The sequence below is a fragment of the Pleurodeles waltl genome, chromosome 6 (genome assembly GCF_031143425.1).
Source record: "Pleurodeles waltl isolate 20211129_DDA chromosome 6, aPleWal1.hap1.20221129, whole genome shotgun sequence".
NCBI lineage: Eukaryota > Metazoa > Chordata > Amphibia > Caudata > Salamandridae > Pleurodeles > Pleurodeles waltl.
This window is the reverse complement of record NC_090445.1, coordinates 337549471-337573940: the sequence shown is the minus strand read 5'-3', so window position 1 is coordinate 337573940 and position 24470 is coordinate 337549471. Positions and strand designations below refer to the sequence as shown.

General features: G+C 44.2%; 1 protein-coding gene across 4 annotated transcripts in view; it reads right to left on the bottom strand.

Moving 5' to 3' along the window:
• ACIN1 (apoptotic chromatin condensation inducer 1) overlaps positions 1-24470 on the bottom strand; it is a 729433-nt gene that overhangs the window by 325451 nt on the left and 379512 nt on the right. For all 4 annotated transcript variants that reach the window (XM_069238220.1, XM_069238221.1, XM_069238222.1 and 1 more), the window contains exon 8: positions 5638-5895. In XM_069238220.1, coding sequence (XP_069094321.1) covers positions 5638-5895 — 258 coding nt within the window. The remainder of the gene's footprint in view (positions 1-5637; positions 5896-24470) is intronic.

Sequence of the window (24470 nt, the reverse complement as noted above, 5' to 3'; positions counted from 1 at the left end):
AGGGTTACAACTAAGTATGAAGCCAATTTCAGGGAGTTAAGGTAAGTACGTGGACTGTGTCAGAACCACACCAACAGGTCACACAGGGCGGCACTTGAGCAGCAGGTGCACAGGTGCAGTAAAGCGTTGGGTGCCCAATGGCTTCCTATGGGAGATCAACCCTTTGACAAACAGGCTGCAGGCTCTGGCTGGAAAGCCAGTTGGGGACAACAAACAGGTAGGTAGTAGACTTTGGGGGGGGGGGGTTCGACAGGGACGTAGGTGCACCATTGGTCCTCTTCTCCTGTGCTCAGGGTGATGGATGCAGGGGTGTCTTTTGGTGTTCGGTTTTCTCATTTGGGAGCACTCTCGGTTAGGGGGTCCTGTGAGTTGATGATGCAGGCACCGTAGGGGAGTCCGGCAGGGGTGAACCCAGCGTCGACTCGAGCTCTCAGCAGCCGGGGATGTCGTTGACACTGATGACCCACCTGATCTAGGGTCACCGGTGCAGTGGTTGCTGTAGGTGTCCAGTTTTTCTCTCACCTCCAGGCTGGGGGACAGAGGGCCGGCGTGCATGGGGTGCAGGCGACTTGGATGAATCCATCAGAGGTGATAACTCGGGCGCACTCATGCTTAAGACAGCTGGGGAGCCCTACTGTTGGTGGGCTTATCACCGGGTTGAGGTCGTCGGGTGTAGAGGTCACTTCAGGTGTCCAGTTTCCAGGCGGCAGAGACCTTGTTAGATACTTTGTTGCTGAGCAGGTCCACTGCTGAGTCTTTTTAGAAGGTAGGCAGGCTTCCTGGATTTCTTGAAACTGCAGCTGCAGGACGAGTCTTTTTGTGCAAAGTTCGGTGAGGTTAGTAGGCAGGTGTGAAGAGCCGGTACTGGGTCAGCTACTTCTTCCTCCTCTTCTTCTGCTGGGTCGACTCTTCTTTGTCCTTCTGCTACATAGGTAGTCAGGATCTGAGTTCTAGGGTTCAGGAGTGCCACCTAAATACTCAATTCAGGGCGTTTCAGGGAGTGCCAGGCAGTAGCCAAATGGGATGACCACCTTTAGGGTGATTGCACCCTTCTTATGACCACTTCTGCTGGGAAAGTGGACATAACCCTAACCCTAAACCTAGTAGCCTAATTCCTTCCAAGCAAGATGGAGGAATTTGAAAATGAGTGTCCACTTCAGCACATCCACACTGGGTGTGGGTCTGGATGAAGTGGGCACTCCTCCTAATTTAAAAAATGTTCCCGCCTCTGCTGCAGCCAGACGTGGGGTCAGAACAGTGGGTCGGTCATCTCTGCCATCGGGACCAACCTGGGATGCATTTCAAAGGCGGCAAGGCCTTTGAAGCGCCCTGCCCTGGAGTGTCCATCCTGCTCTGGACAAGGTGTTATCACATCAGCACAGAGCAGGCCTTTGTTCTGGGCCTCCGAGAGCGGTGGCCCTCACCTCAGGGGGCCAAGGACTCAGTCTAGGGTAGCTGCACTGGTTTGGACCAGTCAGTGAACACACCAGTAGCTGGGTAGGTTTTCTAAGGTGGCCTCTGGGTGCAGTTTTTAAATAAATTGCATCACTGGGGTCAGTGAGGGTTTATTCTTCTATTCTGAGATGTTTGATACCAAACATCCCAGGATTCAGAGAAGCCATCATGTAGCTAGGGAACTCATTGTGACCAGTGTCCAGCACATGCTTTTTAAAAGTTTGGAAGCATCTTGTCGCGCAGCATGCATTGGCAGTCTGCATAATGTTGGTGCTTGGTCCCACAGAGTGGCACAACATGTGCTGCAGGTCTGAGGGGCCCTCTTCTTTACCCATGCCCTAGGTACCAGGGGTACCATAACTAGGGTCTTATAGGGGGCTGAAGGGCCTGGTCACTTGGGGACTAAGTGACCAGGTGTCTTGTTTTAAAGAAGGAACACTGGCATCTGGGACCTGGTTAGTAGGAACCCAGTGCACTTCAATCGAAATTGCATCCTAAAAAAACCAGGCAAAAAGTGGGTGGGGTATTGCAACCAGAACCCAGCTTCCTAAACTAGCCCCAACTCTACATTTAGAATAGCAGCTGTGTCTGCTCATCTAGGGCACATCGGATGGAATTATTTGTGATTGTTTGCCCTTGTGCAACAATCTGCTGTCCCCTTTTTCGGTGCTCATCTGGGAACAATTGGAGAAGCTCCTCCACCTCATTCCAGTAAGCCCGGTCATATCTGGTTAGCAAGGCCTGTGAATTGGCAATACTCCAATGATTGGCTGCCTGGGCAGCCACCTTTTTGCCGGCGACATTCCGTTTTTCACTCTCCTTATCTGGAGGAGGAGAGCCCCCTGTGGCCTGACTATTGGCCCTTTTCTGTGGAGACTGGAGTGACCTGGGACCTGATATATAGGGAGTCAGAAAGAGCAGACTTATATTTCTTATTTACTCTAGGGGTGATAACCCTAGAGTGGACAGGTTCTATACAAATTTTTGTTTGCGTGAGGAAGCATGCCAGGGAGCATGGGGAGAAACTGTATATCCCTGTGTGTGGTTGTAAGGGTATCAAACAGGAAGTCCTGTTTGATTGGGTCCTTATGCAGCTCAACATTATGGAAGGTGGCTGCATGACCTACTACCTATCGATAGGATGTGATATCTTCTGGGGGGGGAGGTTTGTGCGAGCTACAAATGTGGATCGTTGGTCAACATGGGATCAGAGTCGTATGTGTCCCATGGATCTAGGTCCTGCTGTGTCTCACCCAAATCTTCCCCAGTGTATAGAGGGGATAGGGATACCAGAGGTGTAAGGTCTCCAGCAGTAGGTAAGGGAGGTGAACGATTCAGGGTGGGAGGTGAAGGAGAAGCAGAGGGTGGGTGAGGTGTAGAAGGTGGAGGAGAAAGAGGTGGAAAAGGCTTGGTGGGTGTGGAGAAAGACTTGTCCTTGGTAACCTTCTTTGGAGGTGGAAGTTTCTAAAGCCTCTTGGAAGGATAATTTCCTCTTGAAAAGTAGGGAGGGAGCAGTAATGTGCCCTGTACCCTCCTCTATATTGAGGCAGCGCTGTCATGGTACATGGTCTCCAAAATGGGTTCCACAGGGGAAGGTGTAGCTGAAGACTGTCTATAGTCCTGCTCCGAAGATCTGATCTCTGTAGTTTTCAGCACCAAAGATTTCGGTTGGTGCAGTTTGCTTGGCACCGAGGTGGAGGTGGTAGCTGTATGGGTGAGTACCAAAGTACTCGAAGCTGAAGTTTGGACCGAAGGATCTCAGACCGAGGTGCTGAAGGTCAAAGCCAAAGACGGTATTTTGGTCTTGGCTATTTTCGGAGCTGAGCTCGAGGTTGGGGCAGCCGAAAAAGTTTTTCAGATCCGACCATTGCCTGCTGGCAGTGGCAGTCCGGTGACCTCTAGAGTGGGCTTTTTAACAGTCTTAGGGTGGGCAGGAGGGGCCAGGGTACTCACTGGTCGTGTAGATGTTACCTTATGGTTTTCGATGTCTGACTGGACATTGGAGTCCTGGATGGAGAATGCCTCCTCTTGTTCCGGCTACTCTTGGGCGTGTTCCTCCCCAAAGATGTCTGGGGTGTTCTCCAGACTCTTTTCCACCATCTCCAACCGATGAGCTATTCGGTCTCAAAGAGTTTTGTTCGACCAAAAGGATTTGCAGGCATCACAGGTAACTTCTTGGTGATCGGGGTAGAGGCACAGGTTACACACCAGATGTTGGACGGTGTTGGGGAATTTCGAGTAGCACAGAGGAAAGAAGCAAAAGTGTGCCTGTTCCATCAACTCAGCATACTCTTTGGTGCTGAGTGGTGGGGTAGGCACGAAACGGGTGAGGTTGCCTCTGAGGGAGCGTGGTCGGTGCCCGGACTGACGAGAGGAGATGAACGTGAAGATGGGAATACCCAATCAAGAAACAATATCATTGATAATGAGAAGACGGAAGGAAAGATTTTGTACTAGAGCGTGTCTAAAGGCTGAGCGAAGACACACACGTCCAAACCCGACGGCAGATAGAAAACAATCTAACAAAGGAGTCAATGCCAATGCACACTATCACTGAGAAGGAGTCACTTGATCCCGTGACTCGAAAATGCTTCTTTGAAGAAAAACAACTTGCAACACTCCAGACCCAACATTAGATAGCAGGAGTATGCAGAGCATGTGTATCTAGAACCACACATGCCATCAAACAGATCATTACCAAAGATAAGGAACTTTTTCTTTAATTGCTGGATATTCATAATCAGTTTGGAGAATGGTATAGTGAGAAGTAGAGGGAGAAGGATGAAAGAGACAGCGATGAGGTAGAGAGACAGATGGGATAGGAAGAGAGGTTAGGTAAAGATAAAAAAAGTTGAAGTAGCCAGACCAAAAACATAATATTAGTAGGAAAAGGTAGTTAATGAAAGAGACATAAGTAACATTTTTGGACGGGAGCAAGAAGGAGAAAGTAACTTAGAGAGAAATTTAAGTTGTGGGATACACTGAAGGTGAGGTAGAAAGGTGGAGAGTTAAAGTAGAAAGAGAGGTGAGTTACAAAAAGGAATAGGTAGGCAGACATAGGATAATGCAACAAAGCACAGAGAGATGATAGAGGAACACTGAGAAAAGGTACAGAAAGATGGGCGGATTAAGATAAGGGTGAGGAAGAGAGAAAAGGTTAAAGGATAGAAAGATAGAACAGATGCAGAGAAAGAGGTGCAGTTAAGAGACAGGCGAGGAAAAGAAAGAGAAGTGAGGTGGGACATAGATAGCGTGATGTAGAGTTGGGAGGTCAACAGATGTGGACAGCATGGTGAGGTAACTTAGGAGGGTAAGTTGAAACAGAGAAGTGGTGCTGAGAAAAATTAGAAAGGTGCAGCAGATTGATCAAAGAGAAGTGAGGTAGAGGGGGTGAACTAAACCAGAGAAGGTGATGTAGAGAGAAACGGGAGTGAGTGAGGTGGAATATAATGATAGAGAAAAAGAGGTAGAAATAAAGAAAAAAGAGTTAAGAAGAAAAGTAAAATAGTGAAGTAGCAGGAACAGGGTTAGACAGAGAGGCGAGATAGCTATCAAATGATTAAGTACATTTTGAAGTTGGGTAGGCAGAGTTGTGATATGGAGAGACATGAGGTAGTGAGAGAGCTGTAAGGTAGAGAAAGAAAGAAATGAGGAAGAGAAAGGTGAAGTAGAGAGTGGTGTTCCTGTACTCACAATTGGTCAATAATTGCAGTCTCCTCTTTTACAGTGTATGCAGTGCCTCTCTTTCCCAACAGGTTTAGTCCCACAATAAACAGCCCGAACCTAAGGGTGCCAAATGCATCCATGTGATGGGGTCCACCATTTCCAAGTCCATCTTTTCATTAAAAAAATCACAATAATCTAGACATTCATTTGAGTTACTGAAACATGGTGTATCTAATGAAACAGTCATCTGGTAACTTTAAAATAGCTGCTCCACTGACCTATATGCCACTCTTTTCTTAGGTATCTGACCTGTGATCTCTTACTTCTGTCTCCCTCCCATTACTCCCAACCTGAATTATCACCAATTTTATTCCCCCTGACCTAGGATTCCAAGACGCCTCCTTCTTCAAACCAGGCTCCCTTGATGCCTTTAAAGGTTTCTTGGCTTCAAGGACCAGAAATCCCTACTTTCAGTCCAGGATCCCATAAGCTTTGGTTATGATAGCAGATACCTACCAGGCCTTTGCATGCCCAGGCTGGGGGCTCGTCAGTGAAACACCGCTTCTTCCTAGCTGGCACAGCAATTGTCATCTTTTTGGGATCCTTCGGCAACTCAGCCTCGTGCAAAAGATTGGGAGATCTGTTAGGTACAAGGTTGACCTTGGGGCCGTCACATGCATCAGGGTTTGGCATCAGAGAAATGATGTGCATACTTTCCTGCTCCTTCTGCAGATCAAGCTCCTCAAAAACGTGGTCCTTTAGACTTTGATGAACCTGGGATCCAGGATGTTACAAAGACAAAGAAAAGAAAGACAGATTAGTGTCCGAAACAATGCACTTTGTTCTGCAATGAGAGATGACTGGCAGTTGTAACAGCACGGTAAGTGAAACAGAGTTACCACTGGTCAGTAGTGACCACCGAGAGAGAAATCAGGTATTTGAGGAAGGAGTGGGAGATTAAGGGCCTGATTTAGATCTTGGAGGAGGGAAATACTCTGTCACAAACGTGACGGATGTACCATCCATACCATACCATGTACCATCCACCGTATTATGATCCCATTATGCTCAATGGAGATTGTAATATAGAGGACGGGACATCTGTCATGTTTGTGACGGAGTATTCCATCCTCCGAGATCTAAATCACGCTCTAAGTCTTTAATACAAGACATACAGTGAATATCACAAGGTCTCTGTGGACAGAGAAGGCTCTGGTCTGTGATGACGGAATATATATAGTGAAAATTATTAGGTCAGCGTGTGTGGGAGGGAGCTTAAATCTATAATGGGGTAGATATACAATAGAAAACAGCAGGTCTGTGGTGAGCATACATATTCAATTTTAGAACTGCAATCCAATTCGGTATGAGAAAGTCTGTAGAACTGAGGACAACAAGGAAGAAGTGTATCAGCTTTAGCATAAGCACATGCACCATAAGGCGTTAGTAAGCAGAATCTCTAAAGAAACCAGTGACCGTGAGACTGATATCCTACCACCATTTTTTAATTTCCTGTCTGCCCTGCCATCACACTAGTGTTGCACAGAATCGTTTATTTATGGTCACTACAGTGCCAGTTCCTGTATTCACTTTGGACACAGAAGGAGGTGTGAAGCATAGCTAAAGAAGAAGTCCTCCCTGTACTCTTCATGTTGCTGTTTTTCCCCTAAAAGAATAAGACCAAGCCTAGGATCTGGTGTGCTTCAGTGTGAGCACTGGGGCTAGACTGGATACTAAACTTGGCCTGTTTCTGACAGCAACAACAAGGCTCAGCAAGACTTGTCTGCCTAGAAAACAGCTTGAGTTGGACAGCATGCCTTGGAGTCAGGTGATTTGGCAGTTGAGCTTAACTGAAAAGCACCAACTGTATCATCTGTGAGTTGAGAGGCTGTTGATGAGCTCGTACTCTTGACCCACCTGAATGTTGTGTGTGTTAGTATCGGTCATTTTCCAGCCACAAAGAGAAGCACAGGTGTGCCCTTTGTCCATGGGCTGGATCTAGTTGGCCAACATCAGTGCTCCACATTTCAAAATCGCCAGAAGTATGTTTGTCTGAACTACTGTTTTGGGGATACTGACATTTAAAATTACAATGGAAATTAGTGTGCCCCATGGTACTCCTGCCACTGAAAAAGTCCACTCTCAATTTTTTTACTGTGATACAGGCCTCAGAAGTTAGCCACCTACAGAACAACTATCTTGGGTATAAACGCAAATCTCAGCACCAGTTGGAACACTGATTTGGAGACATAAAAAGTCTACATCTGAACTGTGTCTGGTGCCCCACTCACCAACCAGCAGTGGTTCCTTATCTGGGTATTAGAACTTTGACTTTGGGGCTAGGTTATATTACTATGAACTTTGTAGGGTGGCAACCCCAATGCATGTTTGGATGGTAGGCTGGAGTTTAATTTGAGATGGTTGGCACATACCCAGTTACCTCTATTCAAAGCCACTGAGTTGCTCCTCACTGCACACAGGCCACTAAGAAACTAGGAAAAGGGGCAGACACATTACAGCACATGGATGCACTTGTAACTGTCTGGCAACTTCAGTCATTGAAACCCATTTCCCAAAAACATTTAAGTCAGTCCTTTAGGAAACTCAAAGAATCTGGAATAGCAGTAGGGTCCATGTTCTCATGTGTCCCAATAGTACAGATGGTCCAGGTACCATGACATCAGTCAAAAGTGTCTAGGCTCTTATTTTTGGGAATTGTCTCTCAGTAGGTTGTGAGTTTGAGGAGTCAAGGTTAACTCAAGGAGGTGGCAGTGGGTAACAGCTATGAAACACAAGTGTGGATATCCAGCTTCGTATAGTCTTTACTAATAATATAACTATATTTAATATGAAGATTAGTACGGCAAACAATTATGCACCTACACTACACATCCCAAGTGAACAACAGATTACTCCAGTATTGGAACTTTCCTAGAATCACATGCTTGAATCATTCCCCGTCGTCAAGATGGGAGTCTCCGGTGTAATATAAAACCACATTCAATTGCATATAAAGCTCAGAGGCACTAGGCCTCTTAATTTAGTAACATCTCACAGTCATTTTATAAAAAAGGACCAAACTTAAGAGACAACCAATCAGCTCCCACCACCCCTTAGAACCCTCCTTTGAGGAGCTGATTTCCCTCAGTTTTTCCACTGCACGTTGTGCTAAGGAGTCTCCTCTGAGCTCTGCTCAGCTTTTCTCTCAGAAATTCTTTCTGAGTGGATTTGGATATTTTCTCTCTTCAGGAATAGTTCAAGGTGGTTCAAACTGACTACCATGTCAGAGACACCTAAGATAGGGCTCTTTAGAGCTTGTGCTACCTGAATGAAGAAAAGACTGCATGTTGATGATCAGCATAAGGACTGTATTTATTGTCTCTATCCGAGCCATAAACCTAGAGACTGCAAGGTATGTAGAACATTTTCTACCAAGCCCCTTAAAGACAGAGAGGGTCATCTTCTCATCTGGCTCCAGAAGTTGAAATCCAGGGACAACCCTGTCTCTGATGAGGACAGTGCCTATTCTTCTGTTTCTGCTGGTGAAAATGCCTGTCAAACGACAATCTGAAGTTTCTTCAGAGGAAAGACCAAGAAAAGTTTTTAAACAATCTGCTGAGGCATCCTCAAATACTGGTAGCCCTTCAAAGATGAAGACTAAAGCTTCTGCTAAGTCCAAAAAGAAGCCTGTTTCTGAGCCGTCGACATCACCATTCAAGGTAAAGCATACCTTCAAAAAACCAACTTCTGCGCCATCGACAGGATCATCGTCGTCGATGGCTCAAGTACTGACGACGACTTCTACCGTCGCTACACTGTCTGTCTCTATGGCGAGATCCAGCTCTTCGTCAACGATATGTTCATCCTTGTCGACGGCACGTCCTATAGTTTCCCCGTCGGCTGTGATACCGTCGACGCTCTCATCGACGGCCCCGTCGATGACAGCCTCATCGACGCTGCTTCCACCAACGATGGCTTTCTCGACAGAACAACAGCCGTCGACTGCATCGCCGATGAAACACCATTCGTCGACAGCGTCTCTACCATCGATGTTACCACTGCCAACGACAATAGATACGGCGATGCTCTCATCGACGAAACCAGCGTCGACGGCACACCTCTCGTCAACGACAAAGACTGCAGTAAAGGTTCAGAGGCCATGTTCATTGCCTCTGTTGTTGTCAGGAGACCAGGATGCTCACAGGAGGGTGAAAAAGAATCACTTAATGCCCTCAGTTACATCTCCTAGCAAGGTTTCCAGCCCTTTACCCTCGCATCTATTGGATGAAGATGACTCGGATGAGGAGGGTATTTTTGGAGTCGCCAGCAGCCCTTCACAGTTAAGGGTTAAGTGCCAAGAATACTCCGATGATGATGACACTTCATACTACACCCAAGGCTATTATGAGCAGCCGCCATTGGTCGGTGTTCCCCCTGGGCTTGTTTCTGACTTGCAAGCAATGTTGGCGGATTATCAGGAACGTTTTTCAGCTAAGCCTTCGTCTGTGCAACAGCCAATACCTCCCCCTCCGCCAGCAACTCTTCTCTTGCAGCAGCCGCATCATGCACCTCAACCAAGGTCACAGCAGTCTGTTCTTTCTAAACCAAGACATCAGGTATCCTCCGATGAGGATACGGAGGAAGGTGAGATACAGCCTGATAAGGATGCGTGGGCTGATTATATTATACCGGCTCCTGCTTCGCCTACAGCACCCATGGTTGAGTCTCCACCTGAGGATATAGGTGGCTTCCATAACCTGCTTGAGCATGCCGCCAAGCAGTTCGATCTTCCAATGCCCGCAACTCAGCAGGGCTGCTTCCTATATTTCTTTAAAGAGCCACACAGGAAAATGGTCAGAGCTGTACCCATCATAGACCATGTTTGGAGCCAGGGCCTAAAAATTATGCAGAATCCAGCAACGGTCCCTGCGGTTCTATTGAGACTGGATAAGAAATATAAGCCAACGGAGGATGCTCTGGCTTGCCTCTCAGGACATCCGAAGCCGGACTCCATAATATCACAAGCCACCCAACGTTGCTCCAGGAACCCCTCTACACCATTGACATCACCGCCAGATAAAGAAAGAAGGCGCTTAGATAACATCAGCAAGCGTTTCTCCTCCATGTCCGCTATTGTGGTAAATGCGGCCAACTCCCTTGCTCTGCTAGGCAGATACGATCGACAGCTCTGGTCAGATATCTCCCATTCACTAGAAGAGCTTCCAGACACGTCAAGGTTGGCTCAAAGCCATCAACTTTCGGCCAGAAGTACAAACTAAAATTCTAGATCTTCCATATGACGGGGAAGCTCTATTTGGCAAGCACGTCGACGACGCCCTTCAAGCCATCAAGGCAGATACAGAAATGGCGAAATCCCTGGGCACTCTGCAATATAGGAAAGTGCCCTTTCCGGGTGCTAGAGGCAGAGGTCAACCTTCCTTTTGTGGCTGATACCAACAATATAGGTACCCAGCCTATTCCTCCACGTTTCAACCTGCTAGAACACAGTACCAGACGAGGCAACCACCTCCCGCAGCATATACCACGCCCTACCACAAGAACAAACAGGGGCGTCAATCTAAAGAAACTACGCGTAGACAATGACTGTCTAACGACACGTCCTATTCACTCTCCTCCTACAATTTATCATGGAATTCTGAAACATCATTGTAAGGAAATGCCTCCTTGGCATGGTTACCCCCTGATTTTTTTTGCCTTTGCTGATGCTATGTTTTGAATTGAAAGTGTGCTGAGGCCTACTAACCAGGCCCCAGCACCAGTGTTCTTTCCCTAACCTGTACTTTTGATTCCACAATTGGCACACCCTGGCATCCAGGTAAGTCCCTTGTAACTGGTACCCCTGGTACCAAGGGCCCTGATGCCAGGGAAGGTCTCTAAGGGCTGCAGCATATCTTATGCCACCCTGGGGACCCCTCACTCAGCACAGACACACTGCTTGCCAGCTTGTGTGTGCTGGTGAGAACAAAACGAGTAAGTCGACATGGCACTCCCCTCAGGGTGCCATGCCAACCTCACACTGCCTATGCAGTATAGATAAGTCACCCCTCTAGTAGGCCTTACAGCCCTAAGGCAGGGTGCACTATACCATAGGTGAGGGCACCAGTGCATGAGTACTGTGCCCCTACAGTGTCTAAGCCAAACCTTAGACATTGTAAGTGCAGGGTAGCCATAAGAGTATATGGTCTGGGAGTCTGTCAAACACGGACTCCACAGCACCATAATGGCTACACTGAAAACTGGGAAGTTTGGTATCAAACTTCTCAGCACAATAAATGCACACTGATGCCAGTGTACATTTTATTGTGAAATACACCCCAGAGGGCACCTTAGAGGTGCCCCCTGAAACCTTAACCGACTATCTGTGTAGGCTGACTGGTTCCAGCAGCCTGCCACAACCGAGACATGTTGCTGGCCCCATGGGGAGAGTGCCTTTGTCACTCTGAGGCCAGTAACAAAGCCTGCATTGGGTGGAGATGCTATCACCTCCCCCAGGCAGGAGCTGTAACACCTGGCGGTGAGCCTCAAAGGCTTACCCCCTTTGTTCCAGCACCGCAGGGCACTCCAGCTAGTGGAGTTGCCCGCCCCCTCCGGTCACGGCCCCACTTTTGGCGGCAAGGCCGGAGGAGATAATGAGAATAACAAGGAGGAGTCACTGGCCAGTTGTACTGCCATTTGATAAGTTTTGTTTTGACCAATGACTTTGTGTTTCACCACTGCGCATATTAGTTGCTCAATGTTCACCAGTAGCACATGGTATGTTTTGTTCAGTTGAGCCGCCTATGGGCTTTGACATTGCATTAGCCATTACATTCTGTATTCTGCCTATTGGCTTTGACATGCTGTATCCAGTCTAGCCGCCTATTGGCTTTGACATTGCATTCCTATTGGCTTTGACATGATATTCAGCTCAGCTGCCTATTGACTTTGACATGCTATTAGATATTCTGCCTATGGGCTTTGACATGATATTATATATTGCATTTTGTATTCAGCTTAACTGCCTTTTGGCTTTGACATGATATTCAGCTCCGCTGCCTATTGGCTTTGACATGATATTATACATTGCATTTTATATTCAGCTCCGCTGCCTATTGGCTTTGACATGATATTATACATTGCATTTTGTATTCAGCTCAGCTGCCTATGGGCTTTGACATGATATAAGACATTGCATTTTGTATTCAGCTGCCTATTGGCTTTGACATGACACTAGACATTGCATTTGATATTTAGGTTAGCTGCCTATTGCCTTTAACATGACATTGCATTTGATATTTAGGTTAGCTGCCCATTGCCTTTAACGTAGAGTTAGACATTGCAGTTGAGAATCCAAGCTGTATTTTTCCAAGCTGTGTTTTTGCACCAGAGAACCAAGATGTTTTTCTCACAGTAGACTAGACATGATAAGAGAGAGTACATGGGTGTTGTTCTCTCTGCTTGAGCTTGGGAACAGGAGTAGTCTTGGAGACCTGGCCAGTCTCCAAAAGGCTTGCTCAGTTTCCCAGGTCTGAGAGGAGGGGGCACACCTTTGTAACGAATGACACAGGCTGCAGAGGGTCAGATTCGAATCTGCCGGACCTCGTGCTGGAGCTTGGCGCCAGCTGCCAGCAATCCCGTGTGGGTAGATGAATCTCTCTTTCCCGCGGCTGACAGGGGTCATCAGCTTGCAGACCTTAGAAAGATGAAGCTGTAGATAGTTCCCACACGGTGAAGTATTTGTTTTGCTTTGCATTCTGTGTATATTGCAAACTGATATATTTTGTTTGATTAACGCGGACTTGAAAGCTACTAATTCGTCATTCATAAATATTGTGGTTGGGGAAGAATTAACAACAATAAAAGTCTTCTTTGACCTCAGAAGTGCATTTCTGTTGTGTTATGTTAGTGCTTAGAAACTAGATAAGAGGAAAGCACTACAATTGGTACCAGGAGTGGGGTCGGTCATTAAGAGGTGATTAAGAGGGTGTTGACGAGTTGGTAGATTTCTAAGTGCACACTTTAAAAGTGTAATTGTTTTTTGTTGTTTGGAGAATTACAGAAATTGTTCTGTTTGGAGAATCACAGTAGCACGGCAGACCATGTCTGAGAATTCATGTGTTGATAAACTGCCTGATGGTGCTAAGAAAAACTGTGAATTGTTTTCTGTTTGGGGAATTACAGAAGCACTGCAGACCATGTCTGAAGATGCATGTGTAGCTAATATGCCTGATAATGTTTTGAGAAATAATTCCTGTTGTACATATGTAGAAAACGTGTCTTTTGGAAGTAATGATGACAGAAAGGTCTGGATACCTTTATCTGCTTACAGAGAAATGCAGGAGAAATGTAGGCAGTTGGAACATGAAAATAGGAATTTACGTGAGCAAATTAGCCCGACTGAAAGTTATAAAACGGCTGTTTTTGAAGAATCTTTCTTGTCCCATTCCAGTAATGAGGGGGTTAAGACAGCTCCGAGCTGCACTGAGTTTTCGTGTGAGCCAGTGTTTTTGGCAGACAAAATGCATTCCTTAACTGATAACACGGACGAGAGAGACCAGAATGTGATTTACGAGGTACCGTTGCAAAATGCACAAGTAAAACTAAAGATTTTAGAGCAAGAGCCGACTTTCATTAGCTTGTTTGATTTTTGGAAAAAGAATAGCCCTCATTTGAGTGAAATCCTAACACTTTTGTATATGGTCACTGTGAAAAATTATATGCAGCTGCGCGCTTGTGATTTGGCAAATGAAATAATGCAGACTTTAGGTTTCTGCGCAGTGCAAGAAGGAAAAACTGATGTACATGTAAATCATGAACAAGGGAAGAAAATAGTGCCCCTAGCTAGAATCATACAATGGATCTGGTACTTGCAAGACAGGGCTAGAGTACCACAGATAAAAGAGTCCCCAATGAAGTTGAGTGCACCATTTGAATTCGTGTCCACTGAAGATAAAAAGCATGTTTGTTTTACTAATGATTCATTGACTGAAATGTTGTTTTCTGGCACAGTAGAAGGAACAGCGTTGTATAATGTGTGTCAGATTTTAAAGCAAGAGCTACGTGAGATGTGTCATTTTTACGCTGATTTTTGGTTCATTGCTAATGTTTTAGCACCTAACTGGTTCAATTACCTTGCAGATGTTAATGAGAAAAATTCAGAGAGAGAAGTGTTCACCCAGAATTCTGCCTTAGTGGGGATGGCTAAGTGGGTGCCCCAGAAATGTGAACAGCTGAGAGAAAAAGCCACTTACAGGTGGGCAGAGATGACAGAGATGCACATTCCCCTAGATTCGATAAAAACTGTGCAGCACGCACAAAAGCAATCTGTCATGCAAGCAGTCACAGAGCAGTTGGGGAGAGGAAAGTTACCAGAACAGAAATGGCAAATTGATCAGGTTTTAGGGAAAGTGATTGTTGCAAGTTACCAAGGAAAAATCGAAATTATGCTGATACCTAGAAAAGAATCTGATTCATTCATACAAATCGGAGACAGAATGGCCCAAATTGGCAAAAGTGCAGTGAATGGAGGTTTGTTAAAGAAGGAGTCTGCCCCAGCCCTTCTGACAGTGCAAGAAAAGGGAAGCTGTGGTGCAGCAGATAAAAACCTCAGTGCTGGTGTGTGGGCTGAAGCCCCAAGTGACCCTCCAGAACCTGCAGAGAATATAACAAAGGGCCCCAAAAACGTCCTGCTGATAATAAAACAGGGAAAGAAAGAGGAAGGGTGCAGTTTAAATGAAAAATGTTATTTGCAAGAAAAGTCATACTTGTTTCTTTTGCAGATCCTACCACGTTTCGCCACTGTCCCCGAGTGTGCTGTGTGGTCCCCCTTCCGGTGTGTGCGTGTGGGGTCGGGGAAGGGACCGAATCCCCAACCTGAACCTGGCTGAGTAAAGTGCCAGCACCATGGATCCATTTTGCGCAAACTGCGCCTTCAGTTCAAGTTCAACTTGTTTGATTGCATTCTTCCACTGGAACTAAGCTGTGTTTTTTTTTTTTCCTCTCGTATGGAACTCTGACTTTTGCTTATCTTCCAGAAAACCTTTCAAGTGGACCGTGCCCCTTTACATGAGTAGAACTCATGCCACATCAAATTGCTAACACTGTTGAATTAGAGACTCATTCAGAGTATAAAAATTGCCCAGTCTTTTCTATGTAGATGTATCTGATGTGAAAGGTTATGAAATCAATGTGTTAATCCACTTCTATTGCTTTACAGGGATTGCTTTGATCTGATGTTTTTTTTTGTTTTTGTTTGAAACAAGAGATATGTGAAACAAAAATTCACTGGTCAAAGGGCGGAATGTACTGCCATTTGATAAGTTTTGTTTTGACCAATGACTTTGTGTTTCACCACTGCGCATATTAGTTGCTCAATGTTCACCAGTAGCACATGGTATGTTTTGTTCAGTTGAGACGCCTATGGGCTTTGACATTGCATTAGCCATTACATTCTGTATTCTGCCTATTGGCTTTGACATGCTGTATCCAGTCTAGCCGCCTATTGGCTTTGACATTGCATTCCTATTGGCTTTGACATGATATTCAGCTCAGCTGCCTATTGACTTTGACATGCTATTAGATATTCTGCCTATGGGCTTTGACATGATATTATATATTGCATTTTGTATTCAGCTTAACTGCCTTTTGGCTTTGACATGATATTCAGCTCCGCTGCCTATTGGCTTTGACATGATATTATACATTGCATTTTATATTCAGCTCCGCTGCCTATTGGCTTTGACATGATATTATACATTGCATTTTGTATTCAGCTCAGCTGCCTATGGGCTTTGACATGATATAAGACATTGCATTTTGTATTCAGCTGCCTATTGGCTTTGACATGACACTAGACATTGCATTTGATATTTAGGTTAGCTGCCTATTGCCTTTAACATGACATTGCATTTGATATTTAGGTTAGCTGCCCATTGCCTTTAACGTAGAGTTAGACATTGCAGTTGAGAATCCAAGCTGTATTTTTCCAAGCTGTGTTTTTGCACCAGAGAACCAAGATGTTTTTCTCACAGTAGACTAGACATGATAAGAGAGAGTACATGGGTGTTGTTCTCTCTGCTTGAGCTTGGGAACAGGAGTAGTCTTGGAGACCTGGCCAGTCTCCAAAAGGCTTGCTCAGTTTCCCAGGTCTGAGAGGAGGGGGCACACCTTTGTAACGAATGACACAGGCTGCAGAGGGTCAGATTCGAATCTGCCGGACCTCGTGCTGGAGCTTGGCGCCAGCTGCCAGCAATCCCGTGTGGGTAGATGAATCTCTCTTTCCCGCGGCTGACAGGGGTCATCAGCTTGCAGACCTTAGAAAGATGAAGCTGTAGATAGTTCCCACACGGTGAAGTATTTGTTTTGCTTTGCATTCTGTGTATATTGCAAACTGATATATTTTGTTTGATTAACGCGGACTTGAAAGCTACTAATTCGTCATTCATAAATATTGTGGTTGGGGAAGAATTAACAACAATAAAAGTCTTCTTTGACCTCAGAAGTGCATTTCTGTTGTGTTATGTTAGTGCTTAGAAACTAGATAAGAGGAAAGCACTACAATTGGTACCAGGAGTGGGGTCGGTCATTAAGAGGTGATTAAGAGGGTGTTGACGAGTTGGTAGATTTCTAAGTGCACACTTTAAAAGTGTAATTGTTTTTTGTTGTTTGGAGAATTACAGAAATTGTTCTGTTTGGAGAATCACAGTAGCACGGCAGACCATGTCTGAGAATTCATGTGTTGATAAACTGCCTGATGGTGCTAAGAAAAACTGTGAATTGTTTTCTGTTTGGGGAATTACAGAAGCACTGCAGACCATGTCTGAAGATGCATGTGTAGCTAATATGCCTGATAATGTTTTGAGAAATAATTCCTGTTGTACATATGTAGAAAACGTGTCTTTTGGAAGTAATGATGACAGAAAGGTCTGGATACCTTTATCTGCTTACAGAGAAATGCAGGAGAAATGTAGGCAGTTGGAACATGAAAATAGGAATTTACGTGAGCAAATTAGCCCGACTGAAAGTTATAAAACGGCTGTTTTTGAAGAATCTTTCTTGTCCCATTCCAGTAATGAGGGGGTTAAGACAGCTCCGAGCTGCACTGAGTTTTCGTGTGAGCCAGTGTTTTTGGCAGACAAAATGCATTCCTTAACTGATAACACGGACGAGAGAGACCAGAATGTGATTTACGAGGTACCGTTGCAAAATGCACAAGTAAAACTAAAGATTTTAGAGCAAGAGCCGACTTTCATTAGCTTGTTTGATTTTTGGAAAAAGAATAGCCCTCATTTGAGTGAAATCCTAACACTTTTGTATATGGTCACTGTGAAAAATTATATGCAGCTGCGCGCTTGTGATTTGGCAAATGAAATAATGCAGACTTTAGGTTTCTGCGCAGTGCAAGAAGGAAAAACTGATGTACATGTAAATCATGAACAAGGGAAGAAAATAGTGCCCCTAGCTAGAATCATACAATGGATCTGGTACTTGCAAGACAGGGCTAGAGTACCACAGATAAAAGAGTCCCCAATGAAGTTGAGTGCACCATTTGAATTCGTGTCCACTGAAGATAAAAAGCATGTTTGTTTTACTAATGATTCATTGACTGAAATGTTGTTTTCTGGCACAGTAGAAGGAACAGCGTTGTATAATGTGTGTCAGATTTTAAAGCAAGAGCTACGTGAGATGTGTCATTTTTACGCTGATTTTTGGTTCATTGCTAATGTTTTAGCACCTAACTGGTTCAATTACCTTGCAGATGTTAATGAGAAAAATTCAGAGAGAGAAGTGTTCACCCAGAATTCTGCCTTAGTGGGGATGGCTAAGTGGGTGCCCCAGAAATGTGAACAGCTGAGAGAAAAAGCCACTTACAGGTGGGCAGAGATGACAGAGATGCACATTCCCCTAGATTCGATAAAAACTGTGCAGCACGCACAAAAGCAATCTGTCATGCAAGCAGTCACAGAGCAGTTGGGGAGAGGAAAGTTACCAGAACAGAAATGGCAAATTGATCAGGTTTTAGGGAAAGTGATTGTTGCAAGTTACCAAGGAAAAATCGAAATTATGCTGATACCTAGAAAAGAATCTGATTCATTCATACAAATCGGAGACAGAATGGCCCAAATTGGCAAAAGTGCAGTGAATGGAGGTTTGTTAAAGAAGGAGTCTGCCCCAGCCCTTCTGACAGTGCAAGAAAAGGGAAGCTGTGGTGCAGCAGATAAAAACCTCAGTGCTGGTGTGTGGGCTGAAGCCCCAAGTGACCCTCCAGAACCTGCAGAGAATATAACAAAGGGCCCCAAAAACGTCCTGCTGATAATAAAACAGGGAAAGAAAGAGGAAGGGTGCAGTTTAAATGAAAAATGTTATTTGCAAGAAAAGTCATACTTGTTTCTTTTGCAGATCCTACCACGTTTCGCCACTGTCCCCGAGTGTGCTGTGTGGTCCCCCTTCCGGTGTGTGCGTGTGGGGTCGGGGAAGGGACCGAATCCCCAACCTGAACCTGGCTGAGTAAAGTGCCAGCACCATGGATCCATTTTGCGCAAACTGCGCCTTCAGTTCAAGTTCAACTTGTTTGATTGCATTCTTCCACTGGAACTAAGCTGTGTTTTTTTTTTTTCCTCTCGTATGGAACTCTGACTTTTGCTTATCTTCCAGAAAACCTTTCAAGTGGACCGTGCCCCTTTACATGAGTAGAACTCATGCCACATCAAATTGCTAACACTGTTGAATTAGAGACTCATTCAGAGTATAAAAATTGCCCAGTCTTTTCTATGTAGATGTATCTGATGTGAAAGGTTATGAAATCAATGTGTTAATCCACTTCTATTGCTTTACAGGGATTGCTTTGATCTGATGTTTTTTTTTGTTTTTGTTTGAAACAAGAGATATGTGAAACAAAAATTCACTGGTCAAAGGGCGGAATGTACTGCCATTTGATAAGTTTTGTTTTGACCAATGACTTTGTGTTTCACCACTGCGCATATTAGTTGCTCAATGTTCACCAGTAGCACATGGTATGTTTTGTTCAGTTGAGACGCCTATGGGCTTTGACATTGCATTAGCCATTACATTCTGTATTCTGCCTATTGGCTTTGACATGCTGTATCCAGTCTAGCCGCCTATTGGCTTTGACATTGCATTCCTATTGGCTTTGACATGATATTCAGCTCAGCTGCCTATTGACTTTGACATGCTATTAGATATTCTGCCTATGGGCTTTGACATGATATTATATATTGCATTTTGTATTCAGCTTAACTGCCTTTTGGCTTTGACATGATATTCAGCTCCGCTGCCTATTGGCTTTGACATGATATTATACATTGCATTTTATATTCAGCTCCGCTGCCTATTGGCTTTGACATGATATTATACATTGCATTTTGTATTCAGCTCAGCTGCCTATGGGCTTTGACATGATATAAGACATTGCATTTTGTATTCAGCTGCCTATTGGCTTTGACATGACACTAGACATTGCATTTGATATTTAGGTTAGCTGCCTATTGCCTTTAACATGACATTGCATTTGATATTTAGGTTAGCTGCCCATTGCCTTTAACGTAGAGTTAGACATTGCAGTTGAGAATCCAAGCTGTATTTTTCCAAGCTGTGTTTTTGCACCAGAGAACCAAGATGTTTTTCTCACAGTAGACTAGACATGATAAGAGAGAGTACATGGGTGTTGTTCTCTCTGCTTGAGCTTGGGAACAGGAGTAGTCTTGGAGACCTGGCCAGTCTCCAAAAGGCTTGCTCAGTTTCCCAGGTCTGAGAGGAGGGGGCACACCTTTGTAACGAATGACACAGGCTGCAGAGGGTCAGATTCGAATCTGCCGGACCTCGTGCTGGAGCTTGGCGCCAGCTGCCAGCAATCCCGTGTGGGTAGATGAATCTCTCTTTCCCGCGGCTGACAGGGGTCATCAGCTTGCAGACCTTAGAAAGATGAAGCTGTAGATAGTTCCCACACGGTGAAGTATTTGTTTTGCTTTGCATTCTGTGTATATTGCAAACTGATATATTTTGTTTGATTAACGCGGACTTGAAAGCTACTAATTCGTCATTCATAAATATTGTGGTTGGGGAAGAATTAACAACAATAAAAGTCTTCTTTGACCTCAGAAGTGCATTTCTGTTGTGTTATGTTAGTGCTTAGAAACTAGATAAGAGGAAAGCACTACAATTGGTACCAGGAGTGGGGTCGGTCATTAAGAGGTGATTAAGAGGGTGTTGACGAGTTGGTAGATTTCTAAGTGCACACTTTAAAAGTGTAATTGTTTTTTGTTGTTTGGAGAATTACAGAAATTGTTCTGTTTGGAGAATCACAGTAGCACGGCAGACCATGTCTGAGAATTCATGTGTTGATAAACTGCCTGATGGTGCTAAGAAAAACTGTGAATTGTTTTCTGTTTGGGGAATTACAGAAGCACTGCAGACCATGTCTGAAGATGCATGTGTAGCTAATATGCCTGATAATGTTTTGAGAAATAATTCCTGTTGTACATATGTAGAAAACGTGTCTTTTGGAAGTAATGATGACAGAAAGGTCTGGATACCTTTATCTGCTTACAGAGAAATGCAGGAGAAATGTAGGCAGTTGGAACATGAAAATAGGAATTTACGTGAGCAAATTAGCCCGACTGAAAGTTATAAAACGGCTGTTTTTGAAGAATCTTTCTTGTCCCATTCCAGTAATGAGGGGGTTAAGACAGCTCCGAGCTGCACTGAGTTTTCGTGTGAGCCAGTGTTTTTGGCAGACAAAATGCATTCCTTAACTGATAACACGGACGAGAGAGACCAGAATGTGATTTACGAGGTACCGTTGCAAAATGCACAAGTAAAACTAAAGATTTTAGAGCAAGAGCCGACTTTCATTAGCTTGTTTGATTTTTGGAAAAAGAATAGCCCTCATTTGAGTGAAATCCTAACACTTTTGTATATGGTCACTGTGAAAAATTATATGCAGCTGCGCGCTTGTGATTTGGCAAATGAAATAATGCAGACTTTAGGTTTCTGCGCAGTGCAAGAAGGAAAAACTGATGTACATGTAAATCATGAACAAGGGAAGAAAATAGTGCCCCTAGCTAGAATCATACAATGGATCTGGTACTTGCAAGACAGGGCTAGAGTACCACAGATAAAAGAGTCCCCAATGAAGTTGAGTGCACCATTTGAATTCGTGTCCACTGAAGATAAAAAGCATGTTTGTTTTACTAATGATTCATTGACTGAAATGTTGTTTTCTGGCACAGTAGAAGGAACAGCGTTGTATAATGTGTGTCAGATTTTAAAGCAAGAGCTACGTGAGATGTGTCATTTTTACGCTGATTTTTGGTTCATTGCTAATGTTTTAGCACCTAACTGGTTCAATTACCTTGCAGATGTTAATGAGAAAAATTCAGAGAGAGAAGTGTTCACCCAGAATTCTGCCTTAGTGGGGATGGCTAAGTGGGTGCCCCAGAAATGTGAACAGCTGAGAGAAAAAGCCACTTACAGGTGGGCAGAGATGACAGAGATGCACATTCCCCTAGATTCGATAAAAACTGTGCAGCACGCACAAAAGCAATCTGTCATGCAAGCAGTCACAGAGCAGTTGGGGAGAGGAAAGTTACCAGAACAGAAATGGCAAATTGATCAGGTTTTAGGGAAAGTGATTGTTGCAAGTTACCAAGGAAAAATCGAAATTATGCTGATACCTAGAAAAGAATCTGATTCATTCATACAAATCGGAGACAGAATGGCCCAAATTGGCAAAAGTGCAGTGAATGGAGGTTTGTTAAAGAAGGAGTCTGCCCCAGCCCTTCTGACAGTGCAAGAAAAGGGAAGCTGTGGTGCAGCAGATAAAAACCTCAGTGCTGGTGTGTGGGCTGAAGCCCCAAGTGACCCTCCAGAACCTGCAGAGAATATAACAAAGGGCCCCAAAAACGTCCTGCTGATAATAAAACAGGGAAAGAAAGAGGAAGGGTGCAGTTTAAATGAAAAATGTTATTTGCAAGAAAAGTCATACTTGTTTCTTTTGCAGATCCTACCACGTTTCGCCACTGTCCCCGAGTGTGCTGTGTGGTCCCCCTTCCGGTGTGTGCGTGTGGGGTCGGGGAAGGGACCGAATCCCCAACCTGAACCTGGCTGAGTAAAGTGCCAGCACCATGGATCCATTTTGCGCAAACTGCGCCTTCAGTTCAAGTTCAACTTGTTTGATTGCATTCTTCCACTGGAACTAAGCTGTGTTTTTTTTTTTTCCTCTCGTATGGAACTCTGACTTTTGCTTATCTTCCAGAAAACCTTTCAAGTGGACCGTGCCCCTTTACATGAGTAGAACTCATGCCACATCAAATTGCTAACACTGTTGAATTAGAGACTCATTCAGAGTATAAAAATTGCCCAGTCTTTTCTATGTAGATGTATCTGATGTGAAAGGTTATGAAATCAATGTGTTAATCCACTTCTATTGCTTTACAGGGATTGCTTTGATCTGATGTTTTTTTTTGTTTTTGTTTGAAACAAGAGATATGTGAAACAAAAATTCACTGGTCAAAGGGCGGAATGTACTGCCATTTGATAAGTTTTGTTTTGACCAATGACTTTGTGTTTCACCACTGCGCATATTAGTTGCTCAATGTTCACCAGTAGCACATGGTATGTTTTGTTCAGTTGAGACGCCTATGGGCTTTGACATTGCATTAGCCATTACATTCTGTATTCTGCCTATTGGCTTTGACATGCTGTATCCAGTCTAGCCGCCTATTGGCTTTGACATTGCATTCCTATTGGCTTTGACATGATATTCAGCTCAGCTGCCTATTGACTTTGACATGCTATTAGATATTCTGCCTATGGGCTTTGACATGATATTATATATTGCATTTTGTATTCAGCTTAACTGCCTTTTGGCTTTGACATGATATTCAGCTCCGCTGCCTATTGGCTTTGACATGATATTATACATTGCATTTTATATTCAGCTCCGCTGCCTATTGGCTTTGACATGATATTATACATTGCATTTTGTATTCAGCTCAGCTGCCTATGGGCTTTGACATGATATAAGACATTGCATTTTGTATTCAGCTGCCTATTGGCTTTGACATGACACTAGACATTGCATTTGATATTTAGGTTAGCTGCCTATTGCCTTTAACATGACATTGCATTTGATATTTAGGTTAGCTGCCCATTGCCTTTAACGTAGAGTTAGACATTGCAGTTGAGAATCCAAGCTGTATTTTTCCAAGCTGTGTTTTTGCACCAGAGAACCAAGATGTTTTTCTCACAGTAGACTAGACATGATAAGAGAGAGTACATGGGTGTTGTTCTCTCTGCTTGAGCTTGGGAACAGGAGTAGTCTTGGAGACCTGGCCAGTCTCCAAAAGGCTTGCTCAGTTTCCCAGGTCTGAGAGGAGGGGGCACACCTTTGTAACGAATGACACAGGCTGCAGAGGGTCAGATTCGAATCTGCCGGACCTCGTGCTGGAGCTTGGCGCCAGCTGCCAGCAATCCCGTGTGGGTAGATGAATCTCTCTTTCCCGCGGCTGACAGGGGTCATCAGCTTGCAGACCTTAGAAAGATGAAGCTGTAGATAGTTCCCACACGGTGAAGTATTTGTTTTGCTTTGCATTCTGTGTATATTGCAAACTGATATATTTTGTTTGATTAACGCGGACTTGAAAGCTACTAATTCGTCATTCATAAATATTGTGGTTGGGGAAGAATTAACAACAATAAAAGTCTTCTTTGACCTCAGAAGTGCATTTCTGTTGTGTTATGTTAGTGCTTAGAAACTAGATAAGAGGAAAGCACTACAATTGGTACCAGGAGTGGGGTCGGTCATTAAGAGGTGATTAAGAGGGTGTTGACGAGTTGGTAGATTTCTAAGTGCACACTTTAAAAGTGTAATTGTTTTTTGTTGTTTGGAGAATTACAGAAATTGTTCTGTTTGGAGAATCACAGTAGCACGGCAGACCATGTCTGAGAATTCATGTGTTGATAAACTGCCTGATGGTGCTAAGAAAAACTGTGAATTGTTTTCTGTTTGGGGAATTACAGAAGCACTGCAGACCATGTCTGAAGATGCATGTGTAGCTAATATGCCTGATAATGTTTTGAGAAATAATTCCTGTTGTACATATGTAGAAAACGTGTCTTTTGGAAGTAATGATGACAGAAAGGTCTGGATACCTTTATCTGCTTACAGAGAAATGCAGGAGAAATGTAGGCAGTTGGAACATGAAAATAGGAATTTACGTGAGCAAATTAGCCCGACTGAAAGTTATAAAACGGCTGTTTTTGAAGAATCTTTCTTGTCCCATTCCAGTAATGAGGGGGTTAAGACAGCTCCGAGCTGCACTGAGTTTTCG